Here is a 21,111-nt window from a genome sequence, read left to right as displayed (position 1 = left end):
AACCACGTAAGCCATGCTACTGATGCTGGACAGTTTTTCAGTGGGTGCACAATAAACGGCAACATACACATTAATGTAAATAAATAGCCAAATAATGGATCAACGCTCTCTGTCTAATATGTTCGCTAGCTGTTAGTGTTGTTGCATAGCAACCACCTCGCACTATGTTTCGTGCAGAAGGCAACAGAGGGACTATTTTATTTTGAACATCATTATTTACTAATAACAACTATTTAAATTAGAATGTATTTTCTTTCATATTGCCACACTTGGTAACCGTTTTATAAAAACAATAGCTCACTTCAGGCCGTGATATATGCTCATTATATCACAGCTAAGGGGCGTGGTTCGACCCTCCGCTTCGCGTCGGGCCGAACCACGCCCCTTAGCTGTGATATAATGGCCATATACCACGGCCTGTCGTGAGCTATTGCTTAAATATAAGACTGAGAATATGGAGCAGGAAGAAATGAAACTACACGGTGTGAACTCAATAGTTTATTAACACAACTCTTAATACATGTTTAACAGAAAAGGTGACGAGGATAGAAGAGTAAAAAACACACACAGAACCAGAAGTATAACAGAGAACCAGAAGTATAACAGAGAACCAGAAGTATAACAGAGAACCAGAAGTATAACAATGAATAAAGTGAAATTATTGCTTTAAGCTAGCGGACATCTTTCCAAGGCCCTGCTTCAGGTTGGCCGTTTGCATGTCGATCCTCCGCTGCATTGCGTCCATAGACGTGGAGAGCGTGTAGTAAAGAGCCTGAACAGAGGGGGAGGAGGAGGGAGGAGGAGGACGTGTTACTTTCAAAGCACGAAGGAAAAAACATCACATTTAAAATGTCCTCGTACCTCAGACAAAGTGTTAACCATTAGCCAATCAGCAACCAAGGTAACACCCCCCCCCCTATCACCTGAATCTCCTCCTAGAGCACCATTGTGTTATTTTTAACCAATCATCTCTCAGAGGGGCGTGGCCAGCAGCAGCTCATTAGCATTTAAAGCTACATACACAGAATGAGCACTTTTGAAACAGGGCTGAAACAGAGGGGATTATGGGATGCTGCAATGATCTGTTTGGTGTTTCAGCCAATCAGAGACAGGTTCTGTATATATCTGAGACCTGTGATATATTGTTGAAAAACAGTATAATAGGGGACCTTTAAGACGTGCTGCTGCCGAGTTGAAGTCAAGCACTCTGGTTATGATATCTAGTGGAATGTATTCCCCTAACCACAATATGATGTTTATGTTATTTTAGCAGAATCTGAATCAATAGAAAGATTTAAATTGATGGGACTTAAACAGATTCTCCCGTTCAGTACGAGCTGATAGTCTCGTACCTGAGCCTTCTTGGTCTCTTTGCTGCACACTTCCCTCAGACTCTGGATCTTGGCCTTCAGCTGCTGCGTCTCGCTGGAGATCTCCTGGATCTTATCGGCCATCTCCTCGCGCTTCTGATGGATGTGGTTGTACTCCCTGGAGAACAGATCGATTGTGTTTACAACCATGTAAATGATATATCATAGAATAGACAGGAAGTAAAATCATTTAGTGATAAGTACCCCAGCACTTCCTGCACATGCTGCTCCTTCATCTCCTTCTTCTTCTGCCTCCGGATGTTCAGTTTGGATTCTTTGTCCAGCTTCATGCCCAGAGCTCTCTTCAGCTGAACCTCCTCGCTGCACAGGGTCTTCAACTCCTTCTGCTTATTCTCGTACTGAGCCGTCAGCTCCTGGTGCTGCACACACACACACACACACACACACACACACACACACACACACAAAGCTGTTATTAGTTAAGGCAGTGGTTCCCAACCGGGGGGGGGCGCAGCGCACACAGAGATACGCCACAGAGCGTTCAAAAGTGACAATCTAATCTACAGAGCTCGATGTGGTCAATGCTTGTTTGCCATAAGTATTTTCGCGGAAACACGAGCAATCTGTCCATTAGCTGGCCAAAAGGCATCATATTCATACGGAGAAATGCACCGTTTTCAACTTCCTTAAAGCTCCCATGTCATGCTTTTCCGGTTATTACCCGTCCCCTTGTGTGTTATGAAGGTTTTTATGCATGTAAACGGTGTGCAGAGTCAAAACCCTCAAAGTACACCCTGTAGCGAGTAAAACTCTAACACAGAAAATACCTCCCCAAAACGCCTCGTTGGAGATACGTCACTGCCCATTTGATTCTTCCGGGTACCGCCTGATGTCATGCGGTACCCGGAACGAAATGGACCAATCCCGAAGAGCTATGGCCACACCAGCAGCGGCGTGTTCCTCCAGAGGTTCGAAGGACCGGCATTTCACAGACGAAAGCTTCCAAAACATTGCCCAGTTTGAGGCCGGATATGCACAGCTTGTTTGGGACCGTTTGGAGCAGGGGAAGATCTGGGTATACAACCTGTAAGTTTGCATTGTTTATTTGTGTATTTATCAACAAGACTGTTTAAATGTGTAAACTGTGTTGGACTGCTAAGCCATTGACACAGTGCTAACTGTGCTAACTAAGTTGCTAGAGTTTCCATATATCAACTACAATGTCAGCAGATGGCCTTACATGTTTGTCATGGCAGGAGAATGTCTGCATTCACACACACGGAATACTCATACAGTATACTGTACTGTGATTTACCGTACATTGTGACCGTACATATACTGCATGTAGCTAACGAGGCTAGCTGTATGCTAGCGCAAAACAATGTATTCATGCAAGTTACATTGTATGGTAGCAGAATACCCGTATACGATTGCAATTATAAACACGTTATTGCTAGCCTAATATGAACCACTAGCTTTTGTTCATAGTAGTTTTATTACACTGCATTATAGTTGCCTTTCCTCCAAGCTAACGTTCATATCGTGTTAGCTACCAAGGTAAACAAAGCTAGGTTAGCATATTAGCAGGCAAGCTGTTCATTACACAACTACTACTAACGAATCTAAAACAACTAAGTTTCTCTAATATTTTGTGATTTGCATTTGATTTCGTCCAGCCAGATCCTGGCGGACAATCCATGACGTGCTAAAAGGCACTTCTACTACTACTGAGGCGTCGTGCTAAAAGGCACCGCACCGACTGTGCGCAGGCAAGATGCGAGGAGGAGGAATGGATGATATACCGTGTGTATATATATGTATATTTATGTTCATTTTGTACATTTCTAAAAATAAAGTTTAATGGAAATACTTAGTAGGCCTATCCTTTCTTCCCTGAATTCATATATAGCAAACCATGATTTGATTTCTCATCAAACAGTAGTAGTTTATAACGGGTAAAAATAACTTACTCTTTGTTATGAGCGGCTCGTAGGCCACAACGGAAAGACAAGGAGACATACACGAGTTTACAAAACCACGGCACATTTATTGTGGTAAATGCAAAGATAGGTGGTTGAGAGGATCGCAGAGTTAGTCTTCCTGCAGCCGCTTTGGAGAGAGACTGGGGCCGTAGTGTCCGGAGGTGTCCGTGATCGTGCTGATTAGCCTCTTCAGCTCCACCCCATCGTAAGACAAAGGCCCTGAGGCCGTCACACTCTTCTATAACAACAGTTAAAAATATATATGTATATAAAATATACCGCTGTACCGACGCCATGATAAGACTGATGTTACGCTGAGAGCAGCCGGGAAAAGCACTGACATGGGCGCAGCCTCTCTGGTGGTTGACTAATCAGAACGAGTGGCCGAGCTGACCAATCGGAGCACACTAGGCTCACAGGGAGGGGGGGGCAAGAGCTCCAACGAGTCGTTTAGTGGAGAAAGTGAATACTGCTGAATACACATGCTTGACAGAGATGCTGTATGCGAAACCAATGTGAGTTTGGAAAATTGCACAGTATAAATCTATTTTAGTATACCTCAACAATGTAATTATGATCAGTGGAAATGGCCATGACATGGGCCCTTTAAGTCAGAGTTCTGTTGCTCCAATTACGTGTAAGGTGGGAGAAGTACTCAGATCAAGTACTTAAGTCAAAGTAGTATACTGCAGGGTAGCTTGTGAATTTACTCCAGGTGGAACTAAAGTCTGATTTAAGAGTTGATTATATTTCACATCATTCATCCACATCTGTAAAGTAACTAAAGGTATTAAATACATGTAGTGGAGTAGAAGTACACCATGTACCTCTGAATTGTAGAGGAGCAGAAATACAAAGAAGCAATAGTGGAAATACTTAAGTACCTCAATATAAGTACAGTACTCGAGTAAATCTACTTACTACCACCACTGCAGGTATGTGTGCTAGCAGCCCATAATCCACACTATACATGAAATGAATCAATGTGAATTCTGTTTCTAATTTGTTTAGTTTTCCCCCTAAAAAAGAACCTATCATAAAAATACTGTGAAAGAACCGGATCAATAAAACTTATTTGTAATTGTTTCCATTAGAACTCATTATTTCACAGTGGCACAGGATCATCTGCCAATACAAGCACTTTGGTTCATGTTCAATCCATAATAACATGTACAATTATAGTTGGATCTTTTTGTCTTGTTATTATTAGCAGAGAAAATGTAACGTTTGTTCAACTATATACAATTAATTCTACCAATCTCGGTGGGAACCGGGTTAGGGGGGGGCTCGAAAATATTTCCAATTACACAAGGGGGGCCTGACTGAAAAAGGTTGGGAACCACTGAGTTAAGGAATGGTTTCTGGTGTCACCACTCCCCGATGTACCTGCCTGTAAGAAGATGATCAACATGCCTACTCATTAACTCTCGATGAATACATGTTAACATCTCTACAATGTAGCACGAGTCTCCACTGAGGCTAACTTAACATAAAGTTGTGTCGAAATATGGAGATATCTTTTCGTTAACACGTGTCAAGATGTGTGAGAGTGTACAAGCTGTAAGATAACGGTCGCCAACAGCTTTAACTTTGCTGTCCGGCTTTCAGTTAGCCGAGTTGATGATAACTCCAATGCTGCTCAGAGTCTCTGTTTACGGTAAGGTTATTGACAATTCACAACAGAGTCAACCAATCAGAGCAGACTGGGCTCTGGTTTCAGACAGAGGGTGAAAAGAGGTGCTGCAGCACAGGCAGTATGAGAAAAATAAAGAGCTTTTTGAACATTAAAGCATGGAGACATGTAGAGACACTACATACTGATATACACCTGAACATCAGCAGGAGAGGACTCTTTAAAGTAGAGACACTACATACTGATATACACCTGAACATCAGCAGGAGAGGACTCTTTAAAGTAGAGACACTACATACTGATATACACCTGAACATCAGCAGGAGAGGACTCTTTAAAGTAGAGACACTACATACTGATATACACCTGAACATCAGCAGGAGAGGACTCTTTAAAGTAGAGACACTACATACTGATATACACCTGAACATCAGCAGGAGAGGACTCTTTAAATTAGAGACACTACATACTGATATACACCTGAACATCAGCAGGAGAGGACTCTTTAAAGTAGAGACACTACATACTGATATACACCTGAACATCAGCAGGAGAGGACTCTTTAAAGTAGAGACACTACATACTGATATACACCTGAACATCAGCAGGAGAGGACTCTTTAAAGTAGAGACACTACATACTGATATACACCTGAACATCAGCAGGAGAGGACTCTTTAAACATCAGCAGGAGAGGACTCTTTAAAGTAGAGACACTACATACTGATATACACCTGAACATCAGCAGGAGAGGACTCTTTAAAGTAGAGACACTACATACTGATATACACCTGAACATCAGCAGGAGAGGACTCTTTAAAATAGAGACACAACATACTGATATATATATTGTCCTACCTCCTGCTCCCGCTGCTTGCTGTTGGTCAAGCTGCTCTCCAGGTCCTGCAGCAGGTTGAACATCTGCTGGAGCTTAGCCTCAGTGTGAGTCACGCTCTGCATCATGCTCTGCAGCTCCACCACCCGCCCGTCTGTGTCCTCCTGGAGTCAAACAATCATAACAATACGTTTATTTAGTATAGCACCTTTCACAGAAATAACATTCACAAAGTGCTGCACAAGAAAGAACACGCGTTTAAATGAAGACCACAGAAACATGAATGCAATAACAACATGAGGCAGACATTAAGGTTAACATAAAAACAAAACACAGAGCACGTTGAGTCCAGAAAGGAACACACATAAGAACAGAACACACACCTCAGGTAGAAACTAAAGCCAATGTTAAAAGATGGGTCTTCAGTTGTTTTTTAAAGCGGATGACTATAGGGAGAGAGTTGGAGCACCACTTGAAAGGCACGGTCACCTTTAGTTTTTAAACGAGAGCGTGGGACAGCCATTAGTCTGAAGACCTAAGTGACCTACTGGAGAAGGTCACATATATTCTCCGGTGCATATATGCCGGAGACAACACATCATACGGCTGAGTGACCCGACACAGATCAGTGTGAGAAGACGTCTGTTTCTCTAGAGAACTCACGATGGTGCACTTGATGGTCTTCACGTCCTCCCTCATCCTCTCCATCTGACTCTTCAGCTCCTCTGGAGACTCCACGATCTGAGACCTGAGTTTACTGACGTCTTCCTTCAGGTTGCTGACGTCCACCTTCAACTGGGTCTGACACACACACACACACACATCACATCACACACACACAAACACATCACATCACACACACACACACACACATCACATCACATCACACAAATTAATCAGGGTTTCCCACACATAGACTTTACTTGGGCCCGGTATATTAACGGTCAAGTATATTTCGCGACCCATTTAATAAAAAAATGTTATCCGTCCGCGACCACGACACCATCGAGTGTTTCATTCCTTCCCGGCCTGACTTATTGTCTCGGTCCGGCCCGGCCTGTTCGCTCTGCCGTCGCATGAAGGGTCTGCTAACAGAAAGGTTAATGTTGTTGCACGTCACAAAGGCACGGCACCCCGCACCCCCCCCAAGTATATTTCAGATCTGTGGGAAACAGTGTTAATTGTAAACATTTATCAATAATTTTTTTTTAAAGAGAATCTGTAAGAGAGTCTGAGGAATATCTCGACTGCAGCTCCAAGTATTTTCCGCGTATTTTGCCTTTTCAACAACATTTTGAATTAATTGTGCAGCCCAAAACCTCAAAAGGAGATTGTCTACAAAGACTTTATATCAGTCACGTACCAGTTTCTGAGTCTTCTCTGCATTCTTGGTTTTCCACTCCGCGATGCTTTCATTTCTCACGTTCTGAAAGGAGATTTCGTGTTACATTCGAGCACAAACACACACACATTTAGAAGCAGGTGTTATTATCACAGGGATGCAAACTCATCAGGTATGAAAAAGGTGACAAGGATCCGAGCCCCCCGACCCCACGGAATATCGGCTTTAAAATGAGGAATAACAGGATTTTAGCAGTCAGAACAACTAAAGCAGTTTATAACAGAAACGCCAAAGAGTCACATCTAATAGAAATGTATAAAAGCATTTATTAGGGCCCGAGCACGGAGCGCTAGGACCCAACGGCGTCCTAGCACGAAGTGCAAGGAACCTATTGTTTTCCTACGTATTATTATTATTAGGAATCATATTTCCTGTTTTTGAGGCCTTTAGGACGCTTCAAAAGTTGTATAATTTTGCACGGACGCCAGGACCGGTAAAAATTACAACATTCTGGAGTCAATGGGTTAAAAATATTCCAACCTGCTCACTAGCGCCACCTATCAAAATCCATTTCGGAATCATTTTACAACATCGCACCGTAACTCCAAATGACCTGACATTTTGCACACACATCCGGGTGGACCTGCTCTACAAATAATCCTCTTGGAACCCTAAGCTCCGCCTACATTTTTTTAAATGTAAATTAGCATAATGTTCAAAACAGTGAAATATTCACTTAAATTTCAATTTTCAGTTTTTCAACACCAAACTTCGTATACAGCATCGGTGGAGGGTCAGACACATTACCATAGAAAATGAGCATGTTAAGACGATAAATATTGCCGCCATGAATCAAAACGTACTCGCAAAAAGGCGGGGCTTACAAAGAAATGCTCACACCGCCTCTGCTGGCGACAAATTCAATTACAACAGACACTCATACACTCCACAACACACACCTACTCACTGTACAACACACACAGCTCCTAATGCATATAATGTATATCAGGCTACAGCCCTTGTATATTTTATTATGTGAAGCACTATATGGTTTCATGAATAATATCTACTCTTTACTTGTAGATATCTACTAAAGCATACAAATAATGTGTGCAATGTAGGCCTGTTACATATATTATTGCTGTTCTCACTGTACTGTAAACATCGCATCTGAATGAAAGCAGTTGTATGAAAAACAAATAGCCTATCATCCAGGGGAGATGTGATTAGTGAGTAAACAAACGGTAAAGGGCAGAAAGTATGATGCACATTTGATCATCTTAAATAACTTATAATCACAACGGGAAAGGTTTGCAGAGCTGTGCTTCGTTGACATAATTCAAAAATTATAGAAATGACAAACTGCTCATTTCCGAGGACTCGTGCGCGTCTGCTTGACGCCGGGACGACCGGCCGCCCTCCCCGACAGGCACACGGACGAGAGGGCCCGCTCATCACTGCGCGCACTTCTGCGACCGCAGTTTTAATTTTAATTGTGTAGCAGTCAGTTTATTATTTTGGCAACACTGTTGAGCATTTTGAAAATGTATTTTCATGCCTCTGTGCAAGGCTTAGTCTTTCTATCTTTATAGCCACTGGTGTAAAGTAACTAAGTTCATAAACTCAAGTACTATACTTGGGTACAATTTTGAGATACTTGTACTTTATTGTACTTGTGTAAATCCACAAGCTACCCTGCAGTATACAAAGTCATTCAAACTAGCTGCACCTTTACCAGCTTTGAGAACACTTTAATGATCAATCATTATAAAACATATCATATATATTATTCTGAAATGGACCAATCTGCACAATGACTACTTTCACTGTCGCTACTTTCACTATATTTTGATGATAATACTTTTATACTTTTACTTGAGGAACATTTTGAATGCAGGACTTTTACTGTAACAGAGTATTCCTACACTCTGGTACTTCTACTTTTACTCAAGTACAAGACCTGAGTACTTCTAGTTTTACTCAAGAACAAGACCTGAGTACTTCTACTTTTACTCAAGTATAAGATCTGAGTACTTCTAGTTTTACTCAAGAACAAGACCTGAGTACTTCTACTTTTACTCAAGTACAAGACCTGAGTACTTCTACTTTTACTCAAGAACAAGACCCGAGTACTTCTACTTTTACTCAAGAACAAGATCTGAGTACTTCTACTTTTACTCAAGTACAAGATCTGAGTACTTCTACTTTTACAAACAAGACCTGAGTACTTCTACTTTTACTCAAGTACAAGTCCTGAGTACTTCCACTTTTACTCTAGTACAAGATCTGAGTACTTCTACTTTTACTCTAGTACAAGATCTGAGTGCTTCTACTTTTACTCAAGTACAAGATATATACTTATACCACCTCCGTTTATAGCCTATGAAAAAAACTATTTGAAAACGAAGGCTAAAGCTAACGTTAGCAGATAGTGACAATGTATGCTAGTTAGCTAGCTCAACGATTCATTAAATAATATTGTGACAGGAACACTTTCAATGCACATCACGCTCTGCCGCTCCAACAGGGAGCTCTGCTCTGAACACCTGAACGGCCCGTTCTAACAGCTGTTCACCAGCGGTCCAGTCTGTGCCACAGTGACTCCGGACCACACAGTTAATATTAACGAACGCAACCCGTAGGTAATGTAGCTGCTGAAGCTAGACCCTCATCCCGGAGCAGCAGAGCCTTATTATACATCCATGAGCAGAGCCGACAGGCAGGAAGACTCGAGCACACAGCTCGCGCTGCATTATAATATATAAAAAAAGAACACCATGCGTGTCATGATGGCACAGAACAGCTCGCGGCCGCAGATTACTCCGGGTCCCAGACCCCCCCCCCCCATACCCCAAAAATATTTTTATTGCAGATCTACATGAATCACACAAACGACCTATTTTGGATTCAAATGGGCGAATTTCGCCGAAAGGTGACAAGTTTGCATCCCTGTATCATGTGGCTCTTTAATCACCACTTCCTGGAACTCGTGCGAGGTGGTGGTCTGCAGCTCGGAGAGAGACGCTGCCAGCTCGTCGGCCTCCGCCTGCTGCTCCGGGGGGATGGTGCTGAGGAACAGAATATATCTTTGAATTGGAAAAAGTGTGTGTAGTTTAAAGGTCCCCTATTATACTGTTTTTCATCAATATATTATAGGTCTCAGATATATACAGAGCCTGTCTCTGATTGGCTGAAACACCAAATAGATCATTGCAGCATCCCATAATCCCCTCTGTTTCAGCCCTGTTTCAAAAGTACTGATTCTCTGTCTGTTACTTTAGATGAAAATAAGGAGCCCCTCCCCACGCCCCTCTGAGAGATGATTGGTTAAAAAGAACTCAATGGTGCTCTAGGAGGAGATTCAGGTGATAAGGTGGGGGTTACCTTGGTTGCTGATTGGCTAATGGTTACACTAGCCAAGAAAATCGTTATGACATAAAGTGGCCAAAATCTGATCAGCTCATTTTCAGACAGGTTTTTATAGAAATGGATCAGGACAAAAAGAGAGAGAATCTTTGTTCCTGAAACTTTCAGAGTCTCTTTACACAGAGGGGACACATGTTGATGTAGAGGAGACATGAAGAAGAGGGGACACATGTTGATGTAGAAGAGACATGAAGAAGAGGAGACACATGTTGATGTAGAAGAGACATGAAGAAGAGGGGACACATGTTGATGTAGAAGAGACATGAAGAAGAGGGGACACATGTTGATGTAGAAGAGACATGAAGAAGAGGGGACACATGTTGATGTAGAAGAGACATGAAGAAGAGGGGACACATGTTGATGTAGAAGAGACATGAAGAAGTGGGTTTTGCATAATAGGTGACCTTTAAGGGTTAATCTCAAAATAGTGCTGACATGAAAACGTAATTATTACTGAGGTAATGTAATCTTTTCTTTTTCAAATGATCCACAAAATACAGTAAATATTTTGTGACAAGGACTGCTAAAACAAGAAACTATTGTCAATTAGTATCTCCATTATGTCTATCTGGTTTGGAAACTGGTAACAAAAAAACATGACCTAAACAAAACAAAAAAGAGCTAATAATTACGTAGAGAAGCAGCAACACAAACACACATCTGATTGAGACTTACTTCAGCGTCTCGATCTTCTTCTGTGCTTCTGAAATGCCTTTGTTCAAAGCCTGCAGCCGGTCCCTGTCTGCCCTCTGAAACACAGAGAAGCTGTTACAACATCTCCACACACACACACACACACCAGGAGATAGGCAGCATCCTTGTCAGCAGTGACAACAACAGTCGTATCAGTGAGAATAAAACAGGAAATGGTCAAAGGAACTTTTATCTACTCACATGTGGGCATTCATAGACTAAATATCTCATCAAGTGGAACATGTGCCAAAAGTCCTAGCTCTCTTAAAATGGTTTATCACCGAAATAATATCCCTAATTAAAGCAGTTGTTTATTATTATTTATAGACCTTTTGTTTTTAGGGATTACCAGTGCTTATCGCCTACTGCTAACCCCTCCCCCCTATTGACTATTCCAGTGTGAACTAATATAAATAAATCCCTCAAAACTCACCTTTTCTCTCTTGCCTTCAACTCCTAATCCTCTAACCCCTCACCCCTATTCCACCTAGCTTAGCACTTTTTACTTTGTTGTTATGTGTCTTCTTTACTTGCTTGTAAAGCACTTTGAGCACCAGGAAAAGCGCTATATAAATAACATGTATTATTATTATTATTATAATAATAACATACTAGTTTGGATTTCTTCTCATGGATCATGTCCATCCTCTGCTTCCTGAAGTGAAGATAGTTCATGATGGCGCTCAGAATAATCAGGGTCTTCTGCTTTCTGGGGAGAGAAAACGACGCCATGTGGGTTATCCAACAGGGAAGCAGAACATTAAAATCTCTTGACAGTTGAAACTAAAGAAGGTTTACTTACTTGGAACTAGGAGGTCACTCAGGGCGAAATCGTGCACCAAGCAGATGGGAAGAAACTGACGCCTAGGAAAAGGAAACGAGAACAACAGGAAGCGCCCTGCTTATTAATTAAATCTATTTAGTTTGCTTACGTATATCTAAATACATTAAAGATCCCCTATTATCAGGGGTGCACATAACTGGTACGCAGGTACACATGTGCGGCAAACATCTGAAATGCGTAACGTCACTTGTGTCACTAAGCTCCTTTGCGTACCGACGGACTTGTGAAGCTTTTCCAGAAGGCGCTTAGATCACTGGACGACAGAGTTGGTGCCGTGCGCACAGACGGGGCTGCTGTTAACGTCGGTGTGTACAACGGAAGTGTGCCAAAACTACGCCAACTGGCTGCGGAGGGAGACTCCCCTGAGCATATTCTGTGCCCTGCGCACACATTGGAGAACTAGAATTTAGTTCATGAGAACTAGAGAGCAAGTACTTTCATGGGAGAAAAAGGTTCCCATTTCTGATTGGCTGGGCGGATTGCAAACCACGCCCCGTAAAACTCCAAAAAGTTTTGTGAAACCGCCATTTTATTTGCTTGCATTAGCATTATTAGCATTGCAGCTGGGACTCCCAGCTGCTTCTACTGAAGCCAGTCCCCAACTCCGGGGACTTCGGGTGGCAGTATACGCCATGAAGTTGTTTGTGGCCTGCCAGTAAACCCAAAGCAGAAGAAAGAAGAAGTGACGTCAGCGGCTCATTTGCCTAATCTTCCCTCAGGGACCTATTCCGGTGTGAACGCGATCTGCTCTTTAGTTCATCAGAACTAAAGAGTTCTGATGAACTAAGTTCTCATGAAGTAAGTACGGCAAAGTACTTGGTGTGAAAGCGCCTAATGGTGCTCTAGGAGGAGATTCAGGTGATAAAGGGGGGGGGGGGGGGTTACCTTGGTTGGTGATTGGCTAAGTATTACTCAAGCCAAAACATCGGTATGACATCATAAAGTGGCCAAAATCTGATCAGCTCATTTTCAGACAACTTTCAGAATCTCTTTACACAGAGGGGACACATGTTGATGTAGAAGAGACATGAACAAGTGGATTTTGCATAATAGGAGACCTTTAAATACATCAACGTGTCATTATCTTTCATTTTGTGGTCGTTGGAACATGTTGTGTTGTATCCAGATGAGAAGCACTCACATGAGCAGGAAGACGCTGGTGATGCCCAGAGTCGCCTCGTGGTACTGAGGATTCGCGATGTTCACCAAAAGTGGGACCTGTGACAAAAGTCATGTCAAGAAGAAGAAGAGCAGCAAGCTGACTAGAAAGACCACAGTACTTATTTTTGTATTAAATTGCAATTAAAAATGTTCGATGTTATTCCTTAAAACTTGTATTATTATCATCATCATCATTATTTGAGCTATTTTTTTATTTTGTCGCTTGGAAGAAAGTCTATAGTCTAAATGACAATGTATCTGTACTACAATGAGAAGAGGTCATTATTGCTATCAGCAGAAATATCCATATTAAAAGTTACCTGTGAATGGCAGCACTTACCATGGAGTGCAACTCGGGTCTGAAGCGGTACAGCAGGTGTAAAACTCTCACGTAGAGCGTCTGAATGGACTCGGGCTGAAGGGAGAGTAGAGCAACACGTTAATGATCTGATTGGTTACTTAGATACTAAATACTGTTCATATGTACATTCATTATGTGACCATCTATGTTTCCTGTAGTTATTGAATTGCTCTTTTTTACTGCACTGTTAGTGTACAGTTGTATTATGCTGCTGTGTTTATTGTATCTTTGTAACTCTGGGCACAACAATTTCCTTCGGTATAAATTAAGTCTTATCTTATCTTAGGGTTTCAACATAGAGGCCACTGATTTGGTTGCTCCTGTTTATACTGTCAGTGTAAAGATGTCCCCTTCCTGGGTTCAAGGGTCCTGGTTCTGTGCAAATAAAGTAATCTGTGTTTAGGTCTGCTGTAGGGCTGTGCAATTAAATCGTATAATCTCGATTACGATTTTGGCTTGCAACGATTACGAAAACAACGTAAAAACGATTTTTTTTTTTTTTTTTTACTTTTTTCTTTTATTGGTTTTTCAGTTGAATTATACTTACAGTTCAGGGTAATCAACTGTTAAATGGAGTTGTTTTTTTCAATAAATGGATGTTTTCAAAGTAAATGGATAATCGTTTTTAATAATTGTGATATCAATTATTGACCAAAATAATCGTGATTATGATTTTTGCCATAATCGCACAGCCCTAGTCTGCTGTAACTAATGATATTGTTTCCTTATTGATGCATCTGCTGCTTATTTATTGGTTGATTAAGTCACTTTCAAAACAAATATTCCAAACGTGTGCTTATTAAAATAATGTATTGCTATTTATATAACATACAAATAAATTGTATATAAGTAAAAGTGATGGTTTTGACATGATTCAGAAGATAATTGGCAAATAAATATGCAATTGAAATAATAGCATTATACAGTATGCTCATCAGTGATGGAAATACTTTTCAGAATCTTTACTTAAGCAAATACCACACTGTAAACATACTATAAATGCTATAAATTGCTATTAATCAATCAAAGTGTATTTATATTATTATATTTGTGCAGAAAATGAATATGAACCCCTCTGAAAACCTTGTAGGGAGCAACAGAGGAAGACATCTTTTACCAGGACGGACAGTAAATACAGAGTCCTGCTAAATGTTTTTCTAGTAAAGTATTATCATCAAAATGTACTTAAAAGTACCAAAAGTAGAGGTAGCTGGATGCTCAACATTGTCTGGAATTAACCGTCAGTTTAGGCTATCAAGTATTATAATGCCCTGCTTTATACGATATTCTTATTGTCCCCGTAAGGAACATGTTCTTCTGCTTCTTTCTGAATAAACGTATTCATGATTTAGTGGCTTAGTTGAATACTCGATTCTGATTGGTCAATTCGGACATTTCAGAGGTCAATATGACAGAAGTGCAGACCGTTGTTAGCACTATAATGGACCGTTTCTAAGGAGGATTGAGAAAAAAACTCCCCACCGTACAATAATGCATGTGTTCTGCTCTCTTTGATGAGAGATACAATGATTTTTGCCATAAGTTCTTAGAGAAATTGATACTGTTGGACTCAGTACTACTTGGTACTACTACCACTAGTACAATCAAGTGCTTTTACTAACTGGCGGTACTTTTTGAGTAATACTCGTTAAACTGCCGTTGGTGCGCCGTTGAACAGAGTTTATTTTCTTAGCAGATAAAATACGATAATTTCCCAGTCAATAGCCTACAATAATTTACATTAATATTGGCAGTCGTGTCGATAGTTTTTTTTTAAGTATCTGGCCATGTTAATAAGCTGGATAATGTGCAGCAAGCCGGTCATTATTGGATAGAATACATAACCAACAGTATAAATCCACACAGTAATAACAGTAAACGGGGCGGTTACCTTGGGAACAGGGATAAGATCGCTCTTAGTGAAGTATTTGGCCTCCTTTCCGGTCAACACTTCAGCGCTCGATAGAAGTTACTATGGCATCCGCCGTATACACGGGAAATGTGTTTTCAGTCTTTTTGTAGCGTTTAGGTTCCGAGAAAATACAGAAAATTCAGTAACGCTTCTCCAAAGGATACAAAAGTTCGCCGCCTGAAAAACGACGTCCTCGTTGATTCTGGAGGACGCATCTGATTGGTCGTTTTATTCTTCCTATTCTATCTGTCTTCGGGGTTTATTAGCGGTTGGGGCCACCAAGGAATGGCGCATTAACCGCAACCTACTGGACTGGAGTGTGGGAGCAGTAAGATTGGCAGTGTTGATAACCAAATAGGAAAAACATTTGAAAAAAAAATTTAACAACTAAAAATTCTTCCGGTTGCTTTAAGACTTTTTCATGGTTCAGCAGTTTAAAAAGACTTCCTCTGACATGTTTGACGGTTTCCGATTACCATTAACATTAAATAATGGTTTAACCTCTGTTTTTACTTAATGGTAATAATGTTCTGTTGAATGTCTTTTTAACGATAGTGTTAGCTAATTTGTCTAACTTCCTTCAGTCCCCGGCCTTCCGGCTTACCCCAACATGAGCAGGAAACCAAAGGAAGGAGATTTCAAGTCCTACATTGTAACCCAACTAGCAAGTGCAATATTTTGTAGTCGACAATATATTGTCCTGCGTACCGACCTCCCAGATTTCAAGCTTCACAGAGCTGCTAGGCTGTCAGATGCTACAAAGAACTCTGTTTTTTTAAATATTAATTTATTCTAACATATTTCACAATTAGACAGTTTACACATCCAAAAAAACAGAACCTAAATTAGTCGAAGCGGGAGGGGCAGAAAGCAGCTTATACAGAGGGTGCGCCCTCCCGTTAGTCATCCTGTTGCAGGATAAGTAAACAAAGATAATTCCATATTAAATACTCACACAGATGAACACAATTATATACATACATACACATACATTTGTACGACATATACATACAGACAGACCCCATTTCAGGGGTGAAAATAAAATAATAAAGTAAAACAAATTAAAAAATGTAATTCCTACAAGTCCATGTTCTAGATAACAAGACTACTTTTTATGTAAACTGATAATTAGGATACTTTTGATAATAGTCATTATAATTGTTATAGTATTTATAATTATAATTATTATCAGTATCACATAATCATATACACTTTTTTTATTAATCTATTTTTAAGTTATTCAAAGACCACAATGATCGGATAAAGATAAAAAAAAGAAAAACAAAACAAAAAAACATTAGAAGAAAAAAGAGAAGAAAAAAAAACGCAGCTATTTCCCGATGTTAGAGTAGTCTGCTAATAATTGTTTTAGGAGTCTTGATTTGAATTTAAAGGTACATTACCGTCCCTTACTTCTTACTTGACATGCTACCCTTTCCTCAACCTATCCTGAGGGAGTCCATGTACGTAGACAACGTTAGTTTTGCTGGCTATAGAGGGCTTGAACTGTCGGGGGACACCTTTCTTCTTCCTTCTCTCTGTCTGTACCTGTGTACTCTCATGTTCCGAATAACCCAGCTTCCCCCAAATTTCTTTTTGGTGTCTATCTACGCCGGGATCCTGAGTCGTGGCTGATCCTGTTGCTGCGGTCCTGTGTCCTGAATCATGTGTCCTGGATCCTGCCTGGATCCTCTATCCTGAGTTCTGGATCTGAGTCCTGGACTTCGAGTCGTGGCTGAACCTATCTCTGCGGTCCTGCCTGACTCATCATACTACTTCCCTGATGGCTCCCACAGGATTGTTGACATCCTCGTGGATTCATCTTCTTATTATAGACACATGCATTTCCAAACATTTGGTCTGCCTACGCTGTAAAATGTATTCTCTCTTCGATGTACACACGGCATCTATTGCACCTCTGTCCGTCCTGGGAGAGGGATCCCTCCTCTGTTGCTCTCCCTGAGGTTTCTCCCATGTTCCCCTTTAAACTGTGGGGTTTTCTCTGGAAGTGTTTCCTTGTACGATGTGAGGGTCTAAGGACAGAGGGTGTCGTATTGTCATACTGATATTCTGTACAAACTGTGAAGTCCACTGAGACAAATGTAACATTTGTGATATTGGGCTATAACATTGATTGATTGATTACTGCCACCAACTGTACAAGAGTGTGAATCGCCATGTCATCCAATCAGCCCCGTTTCCCCCGAAATATTTAAAAAGTGCCTTCCTGGTTCCCCTTACCCTTTGTTCCCAGTATCCCCATCAGCATAGGCATCACTTATTGAAATGGCCAATTTTGTTCCCACCACTTTTAAAAGTATAACATAGAAATGTTCTGAAAAATAGCGTGCACAAAGAAATGTAATGAACAAGAACACTGGTTTGGTGTCAAGATGTGCAATTTGGACATGTTAGTAGACTTCTAATAGAAAATGCAGCAGCATGGCACAGGCACTGCACTTTAAAAAAAGAATTAACTAAAAACAGAAACAAAGAATTCCTCCCGACTCTGACTTACAATGACCCCAAAAACACGCAGCAGTGTTGTTTGTTCTGTTAGCCTGAAGTAAATGTTGTCATGTTGCCTTCTTCTCCTGCCAGAGAGAACCAGAATGCGTCGTTTTAATGACGGAGATCATTGAAAGTTGAACGAACTCAATTAGTGTGCTTACAAAGTGAATTTAGACCTCTTTATATTCCAACTCTACCTCATTGCATCAAGACAAAAAGCAACAACATATATTTGTATTGATTCTATGTATGTGTGATATATAACCTACTCTTCTTGAGTCCATATGTATGGTATTTACACCTGTGCAATAGTAATACAGTGATTAAAAGACAGTACAACACCAGAGTATGTGGGAATGTACCCCCTGTCAAATGTAATGGACCCAAAGAGATGCTAATGTTCTGAAGACAAAGAGAAAACAGACACTTTTTACATTAATAGAATATTTTATTTAGAGGAACAGAACAGCATAGCGGTGTTCACATCTAAATCAGTAAATAACATCCAAAGAAGGAACTTCATCCTCAGAACAGGAAAGAGTGACGGGGAGAAGAGCTGCTGGAAGAAAACAGAAAGGAGTAATTAGAGACAAAAAAACATCTGATAATAAATACTGAGAGTTTAATGTTTCTGACAACCCGTAATGTTATATCTAAGTTAAAGAAGATATCCACTGCTCCTGGTACTGTGATGGGTTTACTAAATCCATCAAGACTTTACTTCTCAGATTTTACTCTTCTTGATAAAACACTCACGTGGTTTTACTTTGCGGTGGGCCGCACGCTCTGGAAGACGCCGGCCTCCCTCATGGCGGTGAACTCTTTGACGGCGTCGTAATGCTTGTAGAAGTCAGCGTACGCCTGTTTCCTCGGCTCGGTCACTCCGTACTGCCGGGAGACAACGAAGAGAAAAGGTTGCAAAAAAGAGCAGAGAGTCAGAAAAGAGAAATTGTTAACATTAAACTTCTACTACTAAATTCTGTCCTCAGAGTTTCATTGATACGACGGATTAGATTCCATGAGGTTTAGTTGTTTTCCTGCCATTAGTGTCTGCTAAAGGGTAAGTGGGGTCAAGATGCTGATATTGTTCCTTCCATCGTGTCAATAGAGGAGGCAGCGACGTCTTTTTTAGGCTGATCCTTAAGTTTAGCATCTTCCTGGTTCCCTCATAAAAGCCACTGGGAGTTCTCCATGTGATTTTGGATTATTTTAGAAAATAATCTCTGTGGCAAACAAACGTTTATGATACTTACACTTTAGTTCAGCAGGATAATCTCCACATATTAACACCACTTTATGATTTCTGAAGTAAGTGGCTACGTTGGGCTATAAAGGACTACAGCAACACGGTCACATGACTTCACGTCACCACCGCCTAAGCTAAAGGCGGCTAATGCTGGGCTATAAAGGAATACACAGCACGGTCACATGACTTCACGTCACCTACCCGCTAAGCTAAAGTAGGCTAAATGCTTGGCTATAAATGAACCACAGCACGTCACATGACTTCACGTCACCACCGCTAAGCTAAAGGAGGCTAATGCTGGGCTATAAAGGAACTACAGCACGGTCACATGACTTCACGTCACCACCGTTAAGCTAAAGGAGGCTAATGCTGGGCTATAAAGGAACTACAAGCACGGTCACATGACTTCACGTCACCACCACTAAGCTAAAGGAGGCTAATGCTGGGCTATAAAGGAACTACAGCACGGTCACATGACTTCACGTCACCACCGCTAAGCTAAAGGAGGCTAATGTTGGGCTATAAAGGAACCACAGCACGGTCACATGACTTCACGTCACCACTGCTAAGCTAAAGGCGGCTAATTGCTGGGCTATAAAGGAACCACAGCACGGTCACATGACTTCACCACCGCTAAGCGGCCTAATGTTGGGCTATAAAGGAAACTACAGCACGGTCACATGACATCACCCCCGCTAAGCGGCTAATGTTAGGCTATAAAGGAACTACAGCACGGTCACATGACATCACCACCGCTAACCTAAAGGCGGCTAATGTTGGGCTATAAAAGGAACTACAGCACGGTCACATGACTTCAACACTAGGATACAGGAAGTGTTTAATGCTGACTAACTTCTGTGTGTAAATCAGTGTCAGAGTTAAGGTCTCACCTTCCAGCCCACAGCAGCCAGTATGGACAGAGCGAACGCGACGATGGGAACGTGAAACCTCAGACGCTTTGCCAGCAAACCCCTCATCAGAGGCTTTTGCAGAGACATAATGGATCACCTGTAGAGAAAAGAAAAAGTACTTACTCAATATGGTAATGTGTATTTAAAATAGAAAGAATAATAGTGTGTTTTACGCAGAGTAAAGACACATTGAGACCATTCCTTTATAATATTCCACCTTGCATCGTAATAAAATGAAATAGTACAAGATATTTGGTCAAAAGTTTGGGTGACTAATACTTTATATTTAAGGTACTGAAAACAATATTTGGAAGTTTTTTAAAACCTGATGAAATATTAGCAGATGGTATTTTTATATAAAAACAAAAAAGGTTTGGTGCAAATATCTTGGATTTTTTTTGGAAAGTAGTGACCGCGAGATATACTCAGCATGAGAGTTTAAAAATAAACATGATCTGTGCTGAGATGTGAAGAAATAAGGACACACTCATCCTGATATCTGCAGAAACATATCGAGTAATCCCAGGAATCACAGTGTAACTTTAAGTCACGAGACGGTCTGTAAACGCTTTCAGTTTTCTGACCGAAGAGTGCGAGTATGTGACTGATAAACATATGTGCAATGACAACAAAGTGTAACTGATGTGTTTTACATGTATGACATCATCATCAGTGAATGCCTCTTCATGCTTGCCATGATTTCACGACCACATTCAGAATGTATTTATTGTCCTCATACATAGGTATAACAGCATTTCCTTTGCATCTCTAACGGCATTATTAAAAATAGACACAAATAAATAAAAGCAGTGTTTAAAGTAGACGTAGCTGACAATGCACTGCACGGAGAAGGCACGAAGATTACATTGAAATAAATGGCAATGAACATATTTGACAGATTATGACATTTTAAATATATACAAA

The 21,111-nt window shown here is 40.9% G+C and overlaps 2 protein-coding genes across 3 annotated transcripts; both read right to left on the bottom strand.

Moving 5' to 3' along the window:
- Positions 1–485: 485 nt before the first annotated feature.
- On the bottom strand, positions 486–17,698 carry nuf2 (UF2 component of NDC80 kinetochore complex). Its single transcript, XM_034121512.1, is given in 15 exon segments — positions 486–772; positions 1,353–1,488; positions 1,575–1,750; positions 5,804–5,944; positions 6,444–6,581; positions 7,144–7,206; positions 10,097–10,190; positions 11,224–11,297; positions 11,854–11,950; positions 12,040–12,105; positions 13,227–13,303; positions 13,587–13,661; positions 15,499–15,573; positions 15,575–15,619; positions 17,681–17,698. Coding segments are annotated over 15 exon segments (1,389 nt in total). The 3' UTR covers positions 486–658.
- A 759-nt stretch (positions 17,699–18,457) lies between these two features.
- LOC117475650 (cytochrome c oxidase subunit 6C-1) lies at positions 18,458–20,320 on the bottom strand. 2 transcript variants are annotated; one of them, XM_034121969.1, is made up of 3 exons: positions 20,167–20,320; positions 18,787–18,918; positions 18,458–18,589 (listed from the first exon to the last, which is right to left on the bottom strand). In XM_034121969.1, the coding sequence occupies exons 1-2, from the start codon at positions 20,272–20,274 to the stop codon at positions 18,793–18,795; spliced, it is 234 nt and encodes a 77-aa protein (XP_033977860.1). In that variant the 5' UTR covers positions 20,275–20,320; the 3' UTR covers positions 18,458–18,589; positions 18,787–18,792. The 2 variants fall into 2 exon arrangements, with proteins under 2 accessions (XP_033977860.1, XP_033977861.1); XM_034121970.1 differs by having other exon boundaries at positions 18,458–18,586.
- Between the last annotated feature and the right edge of the window lie 791 nt (positions 20,321–21,111).

Source organism: Trematomus bernacchii, unplaced genomic scaffold (assembly GCF_902827165.1).
Source record: "Trematomus bernacchii unplaced genomic scaffold, fTreBer1.1, whole genome shotgun sequence".
Classification (NCBI taxonomy): domain Eukaryota; kingdom Metazoa; phylum Chordata; class Actinopteri; order Perciformes; family Nototheniidae; genus Trematomus; species Trematomus bernacchii.
Note: the sequence above shows the minus strand (reverse complement) of the source record. Positions and strands in the feature narration are given on the sequence as shown.